The following is a 17,966-nucleotide window of genomic DNA, read 5'->3' as shown; positions in this document are numbered from 1 at the left end:
TCATATTGATACCCCACAAACTCATCGCCACTAGAGCTAGATTGATCATTATCGTGTACAAAACCAGCCCTTATATCATTAAACTGCGCCATATTACTCTTAAATACAAAACAATATAACGGGGAGAGAGGAATTACATATATACAAATAAACACTACAATATAAATTGGGAATTTTATATCTATTATGTTTCTGTAATATACTTCCATAAAGTTTCCTCCCACATTAGCATGCGACTTCCATAACTATCAGTTTTACGCATTTAGCAACCTGCCATAAACAATGCAAGAAGTACGAACACATTAACGTCTATACACAAACAGTACCAATTGCAATAAACAAATTGCCAATAAAGCATTAAGCAGGAAATCCTTCCACAGAAACTCTGCTATACAGAAACTTTCAAAGAGAGAAAACCTATTCATGAAAACCCTTCAATTAATTTTACACTCGTATTTTAACATAGGTACCTTATTTAAATTATATATGTGTTGCGTAATGAAATACACATATATAATTCCATGTATCCGCCAATTCCCAGTTCTAGCCGTTTTACTCAATAGGAATATAAATAGCATTAAAATTCTTTACTGCAAAATAATTCCTGAAAATAAAACAACCAGCACTGACAATTAACGTCCACACATCGAGTGAGCGCGATAGTTACGATAGAAGGGTAGAATAGGTTCGTATCAGTTTCAAATTACTGCAAATCCCAATTTCAGATAACAACTAACAAACTTTATTTTATGAAATTTTATAACAAATAACTTGAACGAAAAGTAATAAAGAAAGTCTTGCAGTGGACTAAATTAACTTTCAGATACAACAACCAATGAGAAAGTAACACACATTAACCTTTTTTTTTCAAGATTTGTTTGACACTAGAATCTTTAGATATAAAATCCCCACTTTAAACGCAATAAAGCACTGCTTATCTAACTTTAAATGATATTGAAATTCTCTACCCAATACGAATGACCAGAGTTAGCTACTGAAACTTAATTTTTAATTAAAAGCAAAAATCCAAAAGGGGTTTTATTCAAATAGCTTAACCAAGGCATGTACTGGTTACGTAAGTTGACAGAATCCAAGTTTCTTTCATTTATTTTCCTTTTCATTATTTCATTTTTCAAACAAGACAATAAGAAAAGTGAAATGGAAGTTTCTAATGGAAATAAGAATAATTAACATACAAACCAGAAACTGTTTCATTCATTTTCATTTCCTTTATTTTTTCTGTCTCCAAACCTGTTTTCCTTACAGAGCCTTTTTAGTGGTTAGATATTCCTTTAGTCTCCTTGCAGCCAAAATCCACTGGTTCCTGTCGTATTAACTTCAAATATTGACACCTCCATTTCACAATTCCCACGATCGTGTTTTCGAACTTCACTCTAGTAGTATTCGAACTTCACTCTAGTAGTATTCGAACTTCACTCAAGTAGTACCTATGTTAAAAATACGCCGTCCGCTAGTTAGCAGCAGGCAGCTGGCTGCAGCGACAACTAGCGACACAGAGCGGAAAGCTCGCGCACTTCACCACAGGCACCGCCAAGGTCACTCAATTACGAGTATCTCACGAAGCTATTGCTATTTTAAAACGGAGATTTTATTAACAAACGTTTTACATAATTTTTATTTTTCGACTAAACGCAACACTCCCCAGGAGACAATTCCTAACTCCGCCCATGCCCAGTGATTATGTTGAATTGCGGAAATATATTTAGTGTATTTTGCTATAATTCTTCCTGAAACAACAAAATGTTGTTACAAAATAATTTTGTATTTTTACTTTCAGTGTTAGTACCTGTATCGTCAACAGTCATTCCACTTCCGGTGTACAAAGTTGGATATAGTGTTGGTGTAGTGGATTCCAAACAAGCAAAACCGGATAGTCCGACTAAACTTATAACAGGTAAATATTAACGCATGTATACGAGGGCTGACAATAAAGTAATGAGAATTGTTGAAAAAAAACGACTTTACTTACATTTTTAACCAACCACAATGTGATCACCTTAAAAGTACTTTAGTTGTGCCTGCACACACTTACTCCATCGGCGTTTCCATTGTTGGTAGCATCTCTGGAAGTCATCTTCTGGGATGCCTGCCAAAGCCCGTGTTACAGCTGTTTGAATGTTTGTTTCTGCTTCAAAATGGTGTCCTTTAAGAACTACTTTCACCTTTGGGAACGGAAAAAATCATACGGGGAGATATCCGGTAAATAAGGAGCGTGTGGTAGCACTGTAATAGATTTTGATGCCTAATACTGCCGAACAGACAATGCAGTATGGGCTGGTGCATTATCGTGATGGAGGATCCAGGTGTCAGCAATCTTTGGACGAACACGACGGACGCGTTTTCGAAGTCTTTCGATAATTTCTGTGTAGAAATGTTGATTTATTGTCTGCCCTGGAGGTACCTACTCTTTATGGACAATTCCCCTGGAATCAAAAAAAGCAGACAAGTATGTATTTCACCTTGGGCTTCGACATGCGGCTTTCTTTGGTCGTGGCGAATTTTTCGAACACCATTGCGCACTATGACGTTTCGTTTCGGGGTCATACTGAAAACTTTCATCACCAGTGATAATTCTGTTCAGTAAATCCGGGTTAGATTCCACTTGGTCCAACAAATCAGTCCTCCGGTCAACTTTTTGTTGTTGTGTGAGGTTTTTCGGAACCAGTTTGACACACACTTTTCGGATTCCCAAATTTTCAGTTAATATCAGACGCACTGTTTCTCGATTCATGTTCAGTTCATTCGCAATCATTTTCACGGTTAATCGTCTATCCGCTCGTACAAGTTCCGTCACCCTGTGTGTGTTCTCTTCCGATCGTGTTGTTGTGGGTCGCCCACTGCGGTGTTCATCTTCGATTTTTGTTCTGCCTTCCGCAAACATTTTGTGCCAGCGATATACCTGTGTCATTGATAACACTTCATCTCCAAAGGCCTGCTGAAGCTTCCGATACGTTACCGCGGCAGTCTCACCAAGTTTCACACAGAAGGAGATTGCGTAGCGCTGCTCAATATTACGTGCTTCCATTGTTGTGACGCGGGTCCAACACGACCGCACTCTTCAATCTTTAACTCCACAATGAATAATATTTTGTGAGTGACACGTGCTGTGCTAGTGGAGCAGGCCCAAGGCTACACGCTGGTGGCGATTTCAATCTGCAGGTTTGCCAGCATCAGCTGAAAAAAATTCTCATTACTTTATTGTCGGATCTCGTATTTATTTATATATATTATAAGTAGTACGGACATCACTGTTAGGAGAAATCACACAACAATGGCTACAACCTGCTAATTAGCAGTTCATATTTTTCTTGTACGGTAGGCTACATATATTAATAATAATAATAATAGCTTTTCCGGTAAATCACTAGCATCAGATTAGGGCGAACGACATACTTTTTAACGTCATAAACTTTTGTTTCTTACGACTTTATAGAAAACTATGTATGACAATTCACTATCGGGCATCTCATTGCGATCTATCGATTGATGTATTAGTCAACGCGGAAGCAATAATGCTCAGTACTAGTACTACATACAGTCATTACATTATAAAAACTTATAAGGTTACACTATTAATATAAACATCAAATAAGTGTGGACGTTCAGTAAAATGTGTGGTCAGTCAAAAAAGGTTGAGAATCACTGCTCTATAATGTCGTCTTGCTAGTGGCATAATGAAAAACTTGATTAGTTTATACTTCAGGATAATTTTTAACTTAAAGTAAAGCATACATTCTTAGGTTCACATAAAACAAACTTGTTTTTATCGATTTTCTTTTCGAAAACTGCGCATAAGGATTCTAACAAGGAACGGACATGAACATCGGAATCAAACAAAATCCATTGAATAAATGTAACACAGATATGTTCATGTACAAAAAAAATTAGGTGCCATGGGCAACGTAGTGAGTCCCTGGAGCCCATTAACCCTGTTAGTATATAGAAAATAGTGGACTAGCAATGAAACAGCGATTGCAACAACACTGTTCATTGGAAAGTCATAGTTTATAGTTCATTCTCTTCAGCATGAAATAAGCTTTCCAGAGGTGCTACGTATTGGAGCCCATAACGTATTTGAACAGGGATAATTGGGAGAAAGTCGGCAAAATTCCCTCCAGAAATCCCTCCCATCAATTTTAGACCCTTCTGGAGTGGCCCCGGGTAAAACCACACAATCCAAATATATCTCGAAAAATGCTATAAGGGATAAGAAATGTGTGCACCAAGTTTTGTATTGATAGATGGAAAAGATATGAGGGAAATGCTTGTATACCAATATTATTGATAATGAAGACAGTTTTTAACATGTAAGTTCAATTTTTCTTGATTTTCTCGGAAACAACGCACCATAATTTATCTTTAAGCATGTCATTTTGTTAAGCTCAGTATGATCTATCAACTTATGTGTGTCTTGTCTTTTGATAGTATTTTGGTTAAATACAAAATAAAATTTAAAAATTAACAATAATTTTGGGCTATATCTCATTGGCCATACTATCCTTGTTAGTGTCATCATGAAAGAGCAAATTACAGTCTGGAATCATTTTCTCCCACTACCAGATATTATTACAAAATTCTACTATAAAACAAAATATATACAAATTCTCTAATATCTGGACAAAAATAGGTGTCCTTGACCCGGCGATCTCGCACTCACTATGCAAGCTACTTGAGAAGGAATAGTACACTCAATGCAAGTAGAGAGGGGTTTGAGTTCCGACAAAGTTCTAAGGCAAGGTTAGGTCGGAGTTCTGATACGGAATATCCCAATGCTCCACTGCAAGCAAAGAGAGAGGTAAAGGTTCCTGCAAGTCTCCACTGCAAGCCAGGAGGAAAAGGAAGCCAGAAGCTCCACTACGAGCTACAGGCTTTGGGTTTAGGAGATGTACTACCATGAGCAAAATAAATGACGCGTCTCTTTATTTTGAAGTTTTTTGAAAATATCTCCGTTTTCTTTATATGTTCGAAATTTCGGAAGGTTTCCCCAGCAGGACAGGTTAATAACAAACCCGTTTTTAATATTTGTGTTAGATATTAGCTTAAAATAAAGAAATTAGAAGCAAAAAACATTAAATCTACAGAAATCTCGAGAATTACCAACTCTGCTAAAGTGGGAAATTTTCAAGAACACGAGGGAATTCTGCATTTCAACACGAAGCAGCGACATCTATGTCATTGAGAGAAATGTGGATTAAATCTACAAACTAAACTTTTAACGAATATTCCTAGTATGTCTTATTATATGCATTATCTGCAAACTCCAAATATATGAATATATGCTAAGTATTAACATAAAGATAGAGCAAATAGTGGAAATTATCTATGGAAAAGGACGAATTGGTAGGACGATCGTAATGAAATATCGTCTTTACCGGAACAGGCTCAGTTCACGTAAAAAAACAAATAGCTCAGTTAGTTAAAGCAACGAGTCTGTATGCTGAAGGTAGCGGGTTCGATCCCATGGAAGTGCCGTTGTCATTTTTTATCTCTACACTACGGTTATTTTATTTATTTTTTTATGTGGGAAAGAATCAAATTGTAACGTATGTGTAAAACTCATGACGATACCAAAAAAAGAAAAAATGCCGTTGTCGCACTTGCATTAGCGTCCCTAATTTTGTTTGCAAACAGTTTCGTAATTATTTCCCCTGTGCTCACTGCTCACCATATGCTCGCTGGCGCATAACGAATGTTTCCCAGTAAATGTTAATTCTAATTTGGAGAATTTTATAAAGTTTCACAATATTTCTCACTAGATACTCTTCTATCTACGTGTTTGGATATTTTGATAACAGATGTCCCTATTAAATGTTTAATTTTCCCTAGATGTTTAATTACGGAAAACTTTTACAATGTATTTGTATTGAATTGAAATTGTTTTGAATTTACTACATAAGGTAAGTAGACCGAAGGAGGAGAACTCAAGTAATTGATATTTTACGTAAAAGCAACCTATTGTAGAATGATGATGCTTCTTACCTTCAGCACATAATCTTTACGTTAGAGAGTCAGACAGAGAAAAAATCCTGGTTTTTCCTCCTCTATGACCACCCATCTTAAAGCTCTACCTATAATGATTGGTGTCACATAATTTCGGCTCTCCAAAGACATTCAAATAATAATAATAATAATAATAATAATAATAATAATAATAATAATAATAATAATCCTGAATATGCCATCCTTACATAATGTAAGGATATCTTAGTTTCCTAGTTTAAATCTTAAATATCTTAGTTTAAAATGCTTTCTTTAGTAGTTATTTGAGCAACCATGTAGGAGGGGGTACGACTTTTTATTTTGCCCCTCTCAGTACCCTTCCAACAGAAAGTAATTTTTGATAAGCAGGACAGACAAAATGAATAAGAAATATATTTACAGCATCCTCTCCCCTTTCATGATTGGAATATCACGTAATATTTTTTATTCTACGAAAGATGGCCCTGTGCGGTTAGGGGTATGTAACTAAAAAAATACCTAATATATAGCGCTCCTTGATTGTAATATTACCGCTTCTTTATTTGTACGAGGGAGCCCCTACACAATCAAGGGTGACAAAAAGAATAGGAAGAGTGTCTATTGATTCCAGTGGTGGATCCAGCACGAACTCCTGGGGGAGGGGAGTTGAAGTGAAACATTCTTTTGATGATGTGAAGCTGTCACAAATTACCACTTAACTAAACTAAACAATAGTGGGGGGAACCGAAACCCAGTCAGTTTAAATTGATGTAAAAGTTTAATTTTTGGCTTCATATTAAAGTTTTGGTTTCAAATGAGAATTTCAGTCCAAGTGGTCAATGATCAAATCTCGTGGGGCTCTTCAGTGTAGGCTAATATGGCCCCCTTATGAGAAAAGGCAAAATTATTAACATGTTTATAGCTTTCGAATTTTTCGTCTAATTTAAAGAAATATTTTGCTTCGTATTAAAGTGTTGGTTCCAAATGACAAATTCAGTCCGAGATCTCCGGAGGGGGGGGGCTCTTCAGTATAGGGGGCTACGGCTCCCTTATGGGAAAAGGCAAAAATATGAAAATGCTTATAACTTCCGAATTTTCCGTCTATTTTAAAGAAATTATTGGCTTCATATTAAAGTCTTGGCTTCAAATGACAATTTCAGTCCGTGTGGACAATGATCAAATCTCGGAGGGCTCTTCGGTGTAGGGGTTTCGGCTTCTTTATGGGACAAGATTCACGTAGTTGATATTGCAAAATTGTTTTGTATATATAAGTGGAAACTTGCACCATTTGGTTAATTTTACCTCTTATGTTTTGCAGATTCATATTCCAAGCAATAGTTACTTCGCAGAGCTAAAAGAAGGCACTTACTAGTTTCATTAAAATGAAATGTCTTTTATGAGAAGTTCTCATGGAGCCGACGAACGAATAGGCACCCAAACGTTGGTTGAGTCGTACGGTTGAAACTCGTTAAGCTCGCTTCAATTATTATTATTATTATTATTATTATTATTATTATTATTATTATTAATAATAATAATAATAATAATAATAAAGCATTGCAGGGACCTTTGGTGCAGGGGGTCCGTGGCTCGATTCCACTTCGTGCCAAGTGAAATTTGAGGTGGACAAATACCGTGTGCATGGGTATGTGTTTTCTTGAGATTTTCCATTTTCCTCCCACTTTCTTCATTTCACCATTTCATTCATCATCATTCTCCCTTAGCGTAGGTGCATAATCGTCCAACGTTAAACTAGATATTGCAATTTCAATAATAATAATAATAAAAATTAATTCAACTGAAAGGACTGTAATTTATGTGGACAGCAATTATCATAAATATGCAACCATTATAAAAACAATGCTTTGAGTAGAAAGATAATCCTTTCCAAGTGTTAACGAATGCGCACGAGATAAGACATGTCTCGAGAAAGAGACAAGACGCGCTTTGTGACATCCAAGATAATACGAGGCAAATGTTTTGGACACGAGATAGCTTGTAAAATGTCTCGTCTTGTCTGGAATGTCTCGAAAACAAAAGTCTAAGTTTTAGAATTATTTTTCAAGATCTATTTTCTCAGAAGTAGTTCTCTGCCTTAAAATTAATAACGACATTTGTGATTTAAAAAAAGATAAACAATGCCTAAAGTTAATAGTTAACTTTTCGAAAAGAAGCTTCATTAAGGATGAACCTGAAAGATGTCCACAAACTTCGGGAGGTGATTCGTGACATCAAAAGGAGACAAATGGTCCTCTTGCAGTTTTCGAATTCAGCTTCGTTGTCGAGATACAGGGTTGCCAACTGGTCGTGTTTGAGAAACTCACTGAGAATAAATTCAAGTCCAAGAATAAACTACTACTCATATATTTTTCAGGTCAATTGACTTAAACCATGTTGTAAGGTCAAATATTTATTTATGAAGTGTGTACAAAATTCGCCAGGGTCTTTTCTGAGAAAATCGTCGAGAAAAAGTCACCTCCAAGAATAAACTACCCCTTGTAAATTTTTCTAAGAGAAATATCTGATACTGCAATATAGGGTTGTTAATTAAATATTGATTAATGAAAAATAAACAAAATTGTTAAAACCATTTGTGAGAAAATAGCGTTTTTCGATTTTCGGCTGTTTGTAAACCACACTTATTTTAGGTGGTAGGAAAAAATGAAAAAAGCCCCTGTAAGAATACTAAGTAAACCCTAAGATTAAAATTTGGTGTAGATAAGTTGAACGGTATGGCCTCTAGGCGAGTGCATATAAAAGTGTGCCGAACGGACGGACCGGAAGGACGGGTGTCGAAAAGTCACATTTTCGGTATGTAGACGCCATGAAACATGTAAATCCGTTGAAATCTGAATTTGATATTTTTATTTAACGAATATATTGAAAATTGTCAGAGACATGTATGCAGTAATTTATTTCGGGAGGGGTCCGACTTCAATATTAGGATAAATTATAATAAAATTTTAAAAGATAATCCCCAAAATTAGTCTAAATTTACAGAAAAGTTGGGGTTTCAGAGGGGGTCCGGACCCCCTGGACCCACCCCTAAATGCGTTCTTGTTTGTCAGTAACATTTCCTCATTTTGAAACCCTCAAAAACTTGGGATAGACTATATAAAGGAAAACGAGTTATTTTCGATGAAATATCACTTCAAGGAGACGCGTCAGTTTTATTGCACAGTGTTGTATCCCACGTTCACAATGGCAAGAATTTCTTTCCTCTGATTCTCTGTCATTGTGCTCTATCGAAAGGTTAGGTTTGTAACATATTACTCCTACGAACAAGTATGACTGGCAGATAGGAATACTGAACACAACTCCAGAGAAATGCATGCTGGAACTTACGTTTATAGCTACGCTTTGGTGATTTGCCCTCAAGGTCAATCGAGTGGTAATTCAGTTCCGTCTCTGTTCTTAAGCCATGTTCGTATTACTTCGAACAGTTTTGATAATGAAAAGCATGCCTCTTAATATAACAGACTTCTTTCGCGTAAGAAATCGAAACTCAGTTGGTCAGAGCAACTAGTCTGTAAGAATTAGGTTGTTAGTTAGTTAGGAGCCCAGTACGAGTAAGGGTTTTTATTACTATTGTTTTTATCTTTTTTATGTGAGGAAAAATCAAATTGTGACATCGCGATATCAAATGTATTTGATTAGGTAGCTTTGTCTTAGCTAAACTTTAAACATCAGTAACCGTCGAAATTATTTCACCAACTGATCACTTACTGAACATTTCAAACACGTCAAACCAGTGGCACAACATGAAGGTTAACCTCTCCTCCGCAATCCTTAGTTATGCGTCCGTACTTTCAAGGGCGGACTAAGGGCCGGGCGACTGCCCGGGGCGCCAGAGAAAGAGGGGCACCAAAACGAGCCTCAAAAAGTAAATTTTATAATGTGCTTTCTACTGACGTTTTTGGTTTATATTCTTGTAAAGTAGTGGCAATTATATGATCTTTTTCTATTTCACTATGGAAGAAGAGAGTTTCATAGTACTAAGGGGGCTGTATCGAAAAATTGAGAGATGGCATGTAGAATAAAGAGTGCCGGGAATTAAGTATTGTTTGTTTGTTTGCTTGAGTTTAGCGTTCCACGGTTATGCCTTAATGGGCAAGGGAGATGTGGATACTAATTATAGTGGAATCCGAACCACTTTTATCGTTCAACAGTAATCCACCGGGAATTGGACCCGGTACCACAGAAGGCAGGCGTGCTAGCCACTAGACCAGGGGGGGGGGTGGAGTTGGTATTGTTTATAGCGGGCCATATTCTTTGTGAAGTTTTCCTAGGTAATGGATTTCTTTTTGAAAATGGGTTTAAAACAGGGGCGTCATTTAGGGAGGGCAGGGAGGGGCATTTGACCCCCTGAGTTTGAGATGTATATAGATTTTATCATTAGAATAGTAGTAAATCAGTGAAAAACGCGAAATTTTACTTATATCAAGAGGTCTTGCCCCCCCCCCGCCAAAGCAAAATCTGAAATGACGCTCCTGGTTTAAACTATTAAAAACACTATGATAAAATGTAAAATATAGGGGAAGGGCGCCAAAAAGTCACTTTGCCCGTACTTTCTGTATATTTTTTGGCCTTGCAGCTTGTGCGGTCCGCACGCCACATTGTTGCGGGGGCGCTATTTACGCCTACCCTTCGAACGTAATTCAATAACTGTTTAAGAAATTCTACCATCAGCGTGGAAACGGAAATATATTTTTCTAATAGTCCCATAGAACTTTCACTCAGAACGCCAGATGCAATTTTTCAGAGTGGGCTCTGGCTAAGTAGAAGGAAGATCTGTTTCCTAAGTAAGTTCCTTTCAGAAAGTTTGGTATTTCTTTAACAGTGATGTAAATAAACATACTCATCGTTATTAGCTCGACACCAAACTATCCTGGACAAATCCCTCTAGAACAATGATCGGCAAAAGTTATTCTGCCTAATTTTATAAGCGACTCAAGGGTGAAACACTTGTTAACGAAAACAATGCTGTGTATACACTGCCTTGTTTCTGACAAAATATAAAGTGTTTTGTAATCTTTAGACACTTTTCCTATTCTTTTTGTCACCCTTGGTTATGTAGGGTGGCCTCGAACAAATAAAGAAGAGGTAATATTACAGTCAAGGGGCGCAATAAATATATTAGATATTTCTTTTGTTACCTAACCATAACGGCCTAGGGTCGTCTTCAGTAGAATAAAAAATGTTACGTGATATTCCATTCACGAAGGAGGAAAGGTTACTTTAAATATATTTCTTATTCATTTTGTCTACTCTGCTTGTCAGAAATTATATACTTTCTGTTGGGACGGTGCTGAAAAGAGAGGGGGGGGGGAATAAAACTTCGTGCCCCCTCATACATTTTAAATTTTGTTACATGGTTGCTCAAATTATTACTAAAGAAAGCACTTTAAACCAAGATATCTAACGTTACATTATGTAAGGGTGGCATATTCAGGAATAATAATAATAATAATAATAATAATAATAATAATAATAATAATAATAATAATAATAATAATAATAATAATAATAATAATAATAAATGTCTTTGGAGAGCCGAAATTATGTGACACGAATCATTACATGTAGAGCTTTAAGATGAGTGGTCATAGGAGAGGAAAAAACAGGATTTTTCTCTCTCTGACTCTCTAACGTTAAGATTATGTGATGAAGGTAAGAAGCATCATCATTCTACAATAGGTTGCTTTTACGTAGAATATCTATTACTTGAGCTCTCCTCCTTCGGGCAACTTTGCTTATGTAGTAAATTCAAAACAATTTCAATTTAAGACAAATATTTATAGAGAAAATTAAACATTTAATAGGGACATCTGTTATCAAAATATCCAAAGACGTAGATAGAAGACTATGTAGTGAGAAACATTGTGAAACTATAAAATTCTCCAAAATAGAATTAACATTTACTGGAAAACATTCGTTATGCATCAGTGAGCACAGGGGAAATAATTACGAATCTGTTTGCAAACAAAAATTAGACACACTAATGCAAATGCGACGATATTTTCTCTCTCTCTCTCTCTCTCTCTTTTTTTTTTTTGTATCGTCATGAGTTTTACACATATGTTACAATTTGATTCTTTCCCAAATAAAAAATAAATAAAATAACCTTAGTGATAAAAACGACAACAGTACTTCCACGGGATTCGAACCGTCTACCTTCGGTATACAAACTCGTTGCTTTATCTAACTGAGCTATTTGCTTTCTTACGTAAGCTGAACCTGTTCTACAGTAAAGACGATTTTTCATTACGATTGGGCTAACAATTCGTCTTTTTCCATAGGTAATTTCCACTATTTGCACTATCTATACGTTAATACTTAGCATAGATTCATATATTTGGAGTTCGCTGATAATGCATATAATAAGACATACTAGAAATATTTCGTTAAAATTTTCGTTTGTAGATCTAATCCACGCTTCTCTCAATGACATAGATGTCGCTGCTTCGTGTTGAACTGCAGAATTCCCTCGCGTTCTTGAAAATTTCCCACTTTAGCAGAGTTGGTAATTCTCGAGATTTCTGTCGATTTAATGTTTTTTGCTTCTAATTTCTTTATTTTAAGCTAATATCTAACACAAATATTAAAAACGGGTTTGTTATTAACCTGCCCTGCTGGGGAAACCTTCCGAAATTTCGAACATATAAAGAAAACGGAGATATTTTCAAAAAACTTCAAAATAAAGAGACGATACCAAAAAAAAAAAAAAAAAAAAAAAGAGAGAGAGAGAGAGAATATCGTCGCATTTGCATTAGTGTGTCTAATTTTTGTTTGCAAACAGATTCGTAATTATTTCCCCTGTGCTCACTGATGCATAACGAATGTTTTCCAGTAAATGTTAATTCTAATTTGGAGAATTTTATAGTTTCACAATGTTTCTCACTACATAGTCTTCTATCTAAGTGTTTGGATATTTTGATAACAGATTTCCCTATTAAATGTTTAATTTTCTCTATAAATATTTGTCTTAAATTGAAATTGTTTTGAATTTACTACATAAGCAAAGTTGCCCGAAGGAGGGGAGCTCAAGTAATAGATATTCTACGTAAAAGCAACCTATTGTAGAATGATGATGCTTCTTACCTTCAGCACATAATCTTAACGTTAGAGAGTCAGAGAGAGAAAAATCCTGGTTTTTCCTCCTCTATGACCACCCATCTTAAACCTCTACATATCATTGTTCGTCTCACATAATTTCGGCTCTCCAAAGACATTCATATTTATTATTATTATTATTATTATTATTATTATTATTATTATTATTATTATTATTATTATTATTATTATTAATGAATATGCCACCCTTACATAATGTTGTAACTTTACACATCTTAGTTTAGAGTGCTTTCTTTAGTAATAATTTGAGCAACCACGTCACAAAATTTAAAATGTATGAGGGGGCACGACGTTTTATTTCCCCTCCTCTCTTTTCAGCACCCTCCAACAGAAGGTATATAATTTCTGAGAAGCAGGGCAGACAAAATGAATAAGAAATATATTTAGAGCATCCTTTCCTCCTTCGTGATTGTAATATCACGTAGCATTTTTTATTCTACTGAAGACGACCCTAGGCCGTTATGGTTAGGTAACAAAAGAAATACCTAATATATTTATAGCGCCCATTATCTGTAATATTACCTCTTCTTTATTTGTTCGAGGCTTCCTTACACAACCAAGGGTGACAAAAAGAATAGGAAAAGTGTCTAAAGATTACAAAAGACTTTATATTTTGTCAGAAACAAGGCAGTATATACACAACATTGCTTTCGTTAACAAGTGTTTCACCCTTGAGTCGCTTATAAAATTATGCAGAATAACTTTTGCCGATCATTGTTCTAGAGGGATTTGTCCAGGATGGTTTGGTGTCGAGCTAATAACGATAAGTATATTTATTTACATCACTGTTAAAGAAATAGCAAATTTTTCTGAAAGGAACTTACTTAGGAAACAGATCTTCCTTCTACTTAGCCAGAGCCCACTCTGAAAAATTGCATCTGGCATTCTGAGTGAAAGTTCTATGAGACTATTAGAAAAATATATTCCCGTTTTCACGCTGATGGTAGAATTTCTTAAACAGTTATTGAATTACGTTCGAAGGGTAGGCGTAAATAGCGCCCCCGCAACAATGTGGCGTGGGGACCGCACAAGCTGCAAGGCCAAAAAATATACAGAAAGTACGCAGGGGCGGAGCAGGCCAAATTTTCACACGGGCAAAGTGACTTTTTGGCGCCCTTCCCCTAGTAGTAGCCTATATTTTACATTTTATCATAGTGTTTTTAATAGTTTAAACCAGGAGCGTCATTTCAGATTTGGCTTTGGCGGGGGGGGGGGCAAGACCTCTTGATATAAGTAAAATTTCGCGTTTTTCACTGATTTACTACTATTCTAATGATAAAATCTATATACATCTCAAACTCAAGGGGGGCAAATGCCCCTCCCTTCCCTCCCTAAATGACGCCCCTGTTTTAAACCCATTTTCAAAAAGAAATCCATTACCTAGGAAAAGTTCACAAAGAATATGGCCCGCTATAAACAATACCAACTCCACCCCCCCTGGTCTAGTGGCTAGCACGTTTGCCTTCTGTGGTACCGGGTCCAATTCCCGGTGGATTACTGTTGAACGATAAAAGTGGTTCGGATTCCACTATAATTAGTATCCACATCTCCCTTGCCCATTAAGGCATAACCGTGGAACGCTAAACTCAAGCAAACAAACAAACAATACTTAATTCCCGGCACTCTTTATTCTACATGCCATCTCTCAATTTTTCGATACAGCCCCCTTAGTACTATGAAACTCTCTTCTACCATAGTGAAATGGAAAAAGATCATATAATTGCCACTACTTTACAAGAATATAAACCAAAAACGTCAGTAGAAAGCACATTATAAAATTTACTTTTTGAGGCTCGTTTTGGTGCCCCTCTTTCTCTGGCGCCCCGGGCAGTCGCCCGGCCCTTAGTCCGCCCTTGAAAGTACGGACGCATAACTAAGGACTGCGGAGGAGAGGTTAACCTTCATGTTATGCCACTGGTTTGACGTGTTTGAAATGTTCAGTAAGTGATCAGTTGGTGAAATAATTTCGACGGTTACTGATGTTTAAAGTTTAGCTAAGACAAAGCTACCTAATCAAATACATTTGATATCGCGATGTCACAATTTGATTTTTCCTCACATAAAAAAGATAAAAACAATAGTAATAAAAACCCTTACTCGTACTGGGCTCCTAACTAACTAACAACCTAATTCTTACAGACTAGTTGCTCTGACCAACTGAGTTTCGATTTCTTACGCGAAAGAAGTCTGTTATATTAAGAGGCATGCTTTTCATTATCAAAACTGTTCCAAGTAATACGAACATGGCTTAAGAACAGAGACGGAACTGAATTACCACTCGATTGACCTTGAGGGCAAATCACCAACGCGTAGCTATAAACGTAAGTTCAGCATGCATTTCTCTGGAGTTGTGTTCAGTATTCCTATCTGCCAGTCATGCTTGTTCGTAGGAGTAATATGTTACAAACCTAACCTTTCGATAGAGCACAATGACAGAGAATCAGAGGAAAGAAATTCTTGCCATTGTGAACGTGGGATACAACACTGTGCAATAAAACTGACGCGTCTCCTTGAAGTGATATTTCATCGAAAATAACTCGTTTTCCTTTATATAGTCTATCCCAAGTTTTTGAGGGTTTCAAAATGAGGAAACGTTACTGACAAACAAGGACGCATTTAGGGGTGGGTCCAGGTGGTCCGGACTCCCCTCTGAAATCCCAACTTCTCTGTAAATTTAGCCTAAATTTAAGGACTATCTTTTAAATTTGATTATAATTTATCCTAATATTGAAGTCGGACTTCTCCCGAAATAAATTACTGCATACGTGCCTGCTGACAATTTTCAATATATTCCTTAAATAAGTAAAATAACTAAATTAGGAGCAAAAAGCTTCAACACGGGCTAACTTTTGTCCACTGCCAATATTGTTAGAAGGGATATTAATAGCAAAAACTGCTAGGCAATGCTGAACCTTGGAACTTCACTCCGAACAGCAAGCTTATTATTGAGAAGTACATATGAAACATTTTATCAAAACTTATCTAGCTTTTACCTGGCATGAAATTATTATATACACCAAAATTCACTCTCCTAAAATGTGTATCTAAATATTGCTCTACGTATCTACGAAGCAATGAAAATTATTTATCGAAATATGTGAGCAGGGAATTCTAACAGCCAGCCATTTTATTTAAATCGTAGTAAACCCTGTAACCGGGCGTTAACGTGAAGACAAAGCTTGGTCCATTGGTAAAGTGTTGGAAGAATATAAACTCAATGTTCGTAGGTTCGAATCTATCCACTCACCATAACATTTTGTTCTTATGTGTAACGATGAAATAAGAAAGAAAAAAATGTATAACCGTTAAGACAAAACTTCAACCAAGTCTGAAGAGAACAATACTAAAATAGTAATACAATGACGTCAACCAAAAATTATTTCATGTAGCGTTTGGACGAAATTACAGCTGTTAACAATTGCAGAAATAAAAACAGGCTGTAATTCAGTCTAGACTTCTGAATGCATTTACTTCCTGAACACTTCCGTCTCGTCATTGGTATGCCGTTAATCATTGTAAAACCTTTCAATTGGAAGTGAAATGACACAAACTAAAACAGTTTTAAATCAATAAATGTCTATGTGTAAAAGTAGGTGTCTTTTATCTGTAGTTCTGAGTTCCTTTTACTTTGAAGTGACAAATGAGAGAAGAAAGTATGGTGTTCGAAAAAAAAATCAAATTTGAGATTTCAACGAATTTATACGTATTATAGCCCCTAACACCGAAAAAGTTATTTTTCGATACATGTCCATTAGTTCGTCCGTCCGTTCGCTACACTTTTCTGTGCACTCGCCTAGAAGCCATACCTGAAGCCATACCTCGCCTAGAAGCCATACTTGAACATACCGTAAATTAGTTGAAAAATTTACGGTATGTTCAACTTATCTGCACCAAATTTTAGTTTAAGATTTTCATAGTATTTCCTATAGTTTTTTTTTAAATTTCCCTCCTACTCCCAAAACAAGGGTAGTTTCCTGTACGATGAAAATAAAAAAAAGATATTTTCTCATAACTGGCTCAAACGATCTTGTTTTCTTTCTTTTTTTATAAATCAATATTTAATTAGCAACCCTATTTTGTGGTATAAGGCATTTATCTGAGAAAAATCTACAAGGGGTAGTTTATACTAAGGGGGTGAGTTTTTTCTCAGTGTTTTTCTCAAAATGGACTCAAATGTTTTCGTTCATATTTCATAAATAAAGATTTCATTAATAACTTATCAATATGGCATAACTCGTTTGTCCTAAAAAAAATGCGAGGGGTAGTTTATTCTTGGTGGAGTGATGTCTAATGAAAATGTGCTCAAAGTGTGAGTTAGTTTTGTAGTATGGATTTTCTTCAATCGAAGTTTTTTATTCGATAATCTGACATTCGATGTATTTGAATAATACGATAATTTTATTCGCATTATCCAAATACACACTTCAGTAACAGCTGCGGCCTAACACAGTTAAGAAATTGAATTGAAAAAGTTTAGTGCGGTGGCCCTGTAATTGAATATTTTTTGAGAAACTCCCTAGCTTTTTGTGGTAAACTCAGGCTTTTCTTTTTCGAGCGACAAAAGAGAGAAGAAAATATAGTGATTGTGAAAATAATATCAAATTCAGATTTCAACGGATTTACATGTTTCATGGCGTCTACATACCGAAAATGTGACTTTTCGACACCCGTCCTTCCGGTCCGTCCGTTCGGCACACTTTTATATGCACTCGCCTAGAGGCCATACCGTTCAACTTATCTACACCAAATTTTAAACTTAGGGTTTACTTAGTATTCTTACAGGAGCTTTTCCATTTTTTCCTACCACCTAAAATAAGTGTGGTTTACAAACAGCCGAAAATCGAAAAACGCTA

The 17,966-nt window shown here is 36.0% G+C and overlaps 1 protein-coding gene across 1 annotated transcript in view; it reads left to right on the top strand.

Moving 5' to 3' along the window:
• Positions 1-17,966, top strand: part of LOC145662078 (uncharacterized) — a 78,252-nt gene that overhangs the window by 43,892 nt on the left and 16,394 nt on the right. The window contains exon 2 of the mRNA XM_081727418.1: positions 1,799-1,915. Coding sequence (XP_081583544.1) covers positions 1,799-1,915 — 117 coding nt within the window. The remainder of the gene's footprint in view (positions 1-1,798; positions 1,916-17,966) is intronic.

This window comes from Thermobia domestica, chromosome 10 (genome assembly GCF_964235325.1).
Source record: "Thermobia domestica chromosome 10, izTheDome1.hap1.1, whole genome shotgun sequence".
In the NCBI taxonomy this organism is placed as follows: domain Eukaryota; kingdom Metazoa; phylum Arthropoda; class Insecta; order Zygentoma; family Lepismatidae; genus Thermobia; species Thermobia domestica.
The sequence above is the reverse complement of the archived record's forward strand: the minus strand, read 5'-3'. Positions and strand labels throughout refer to the sequence as shown.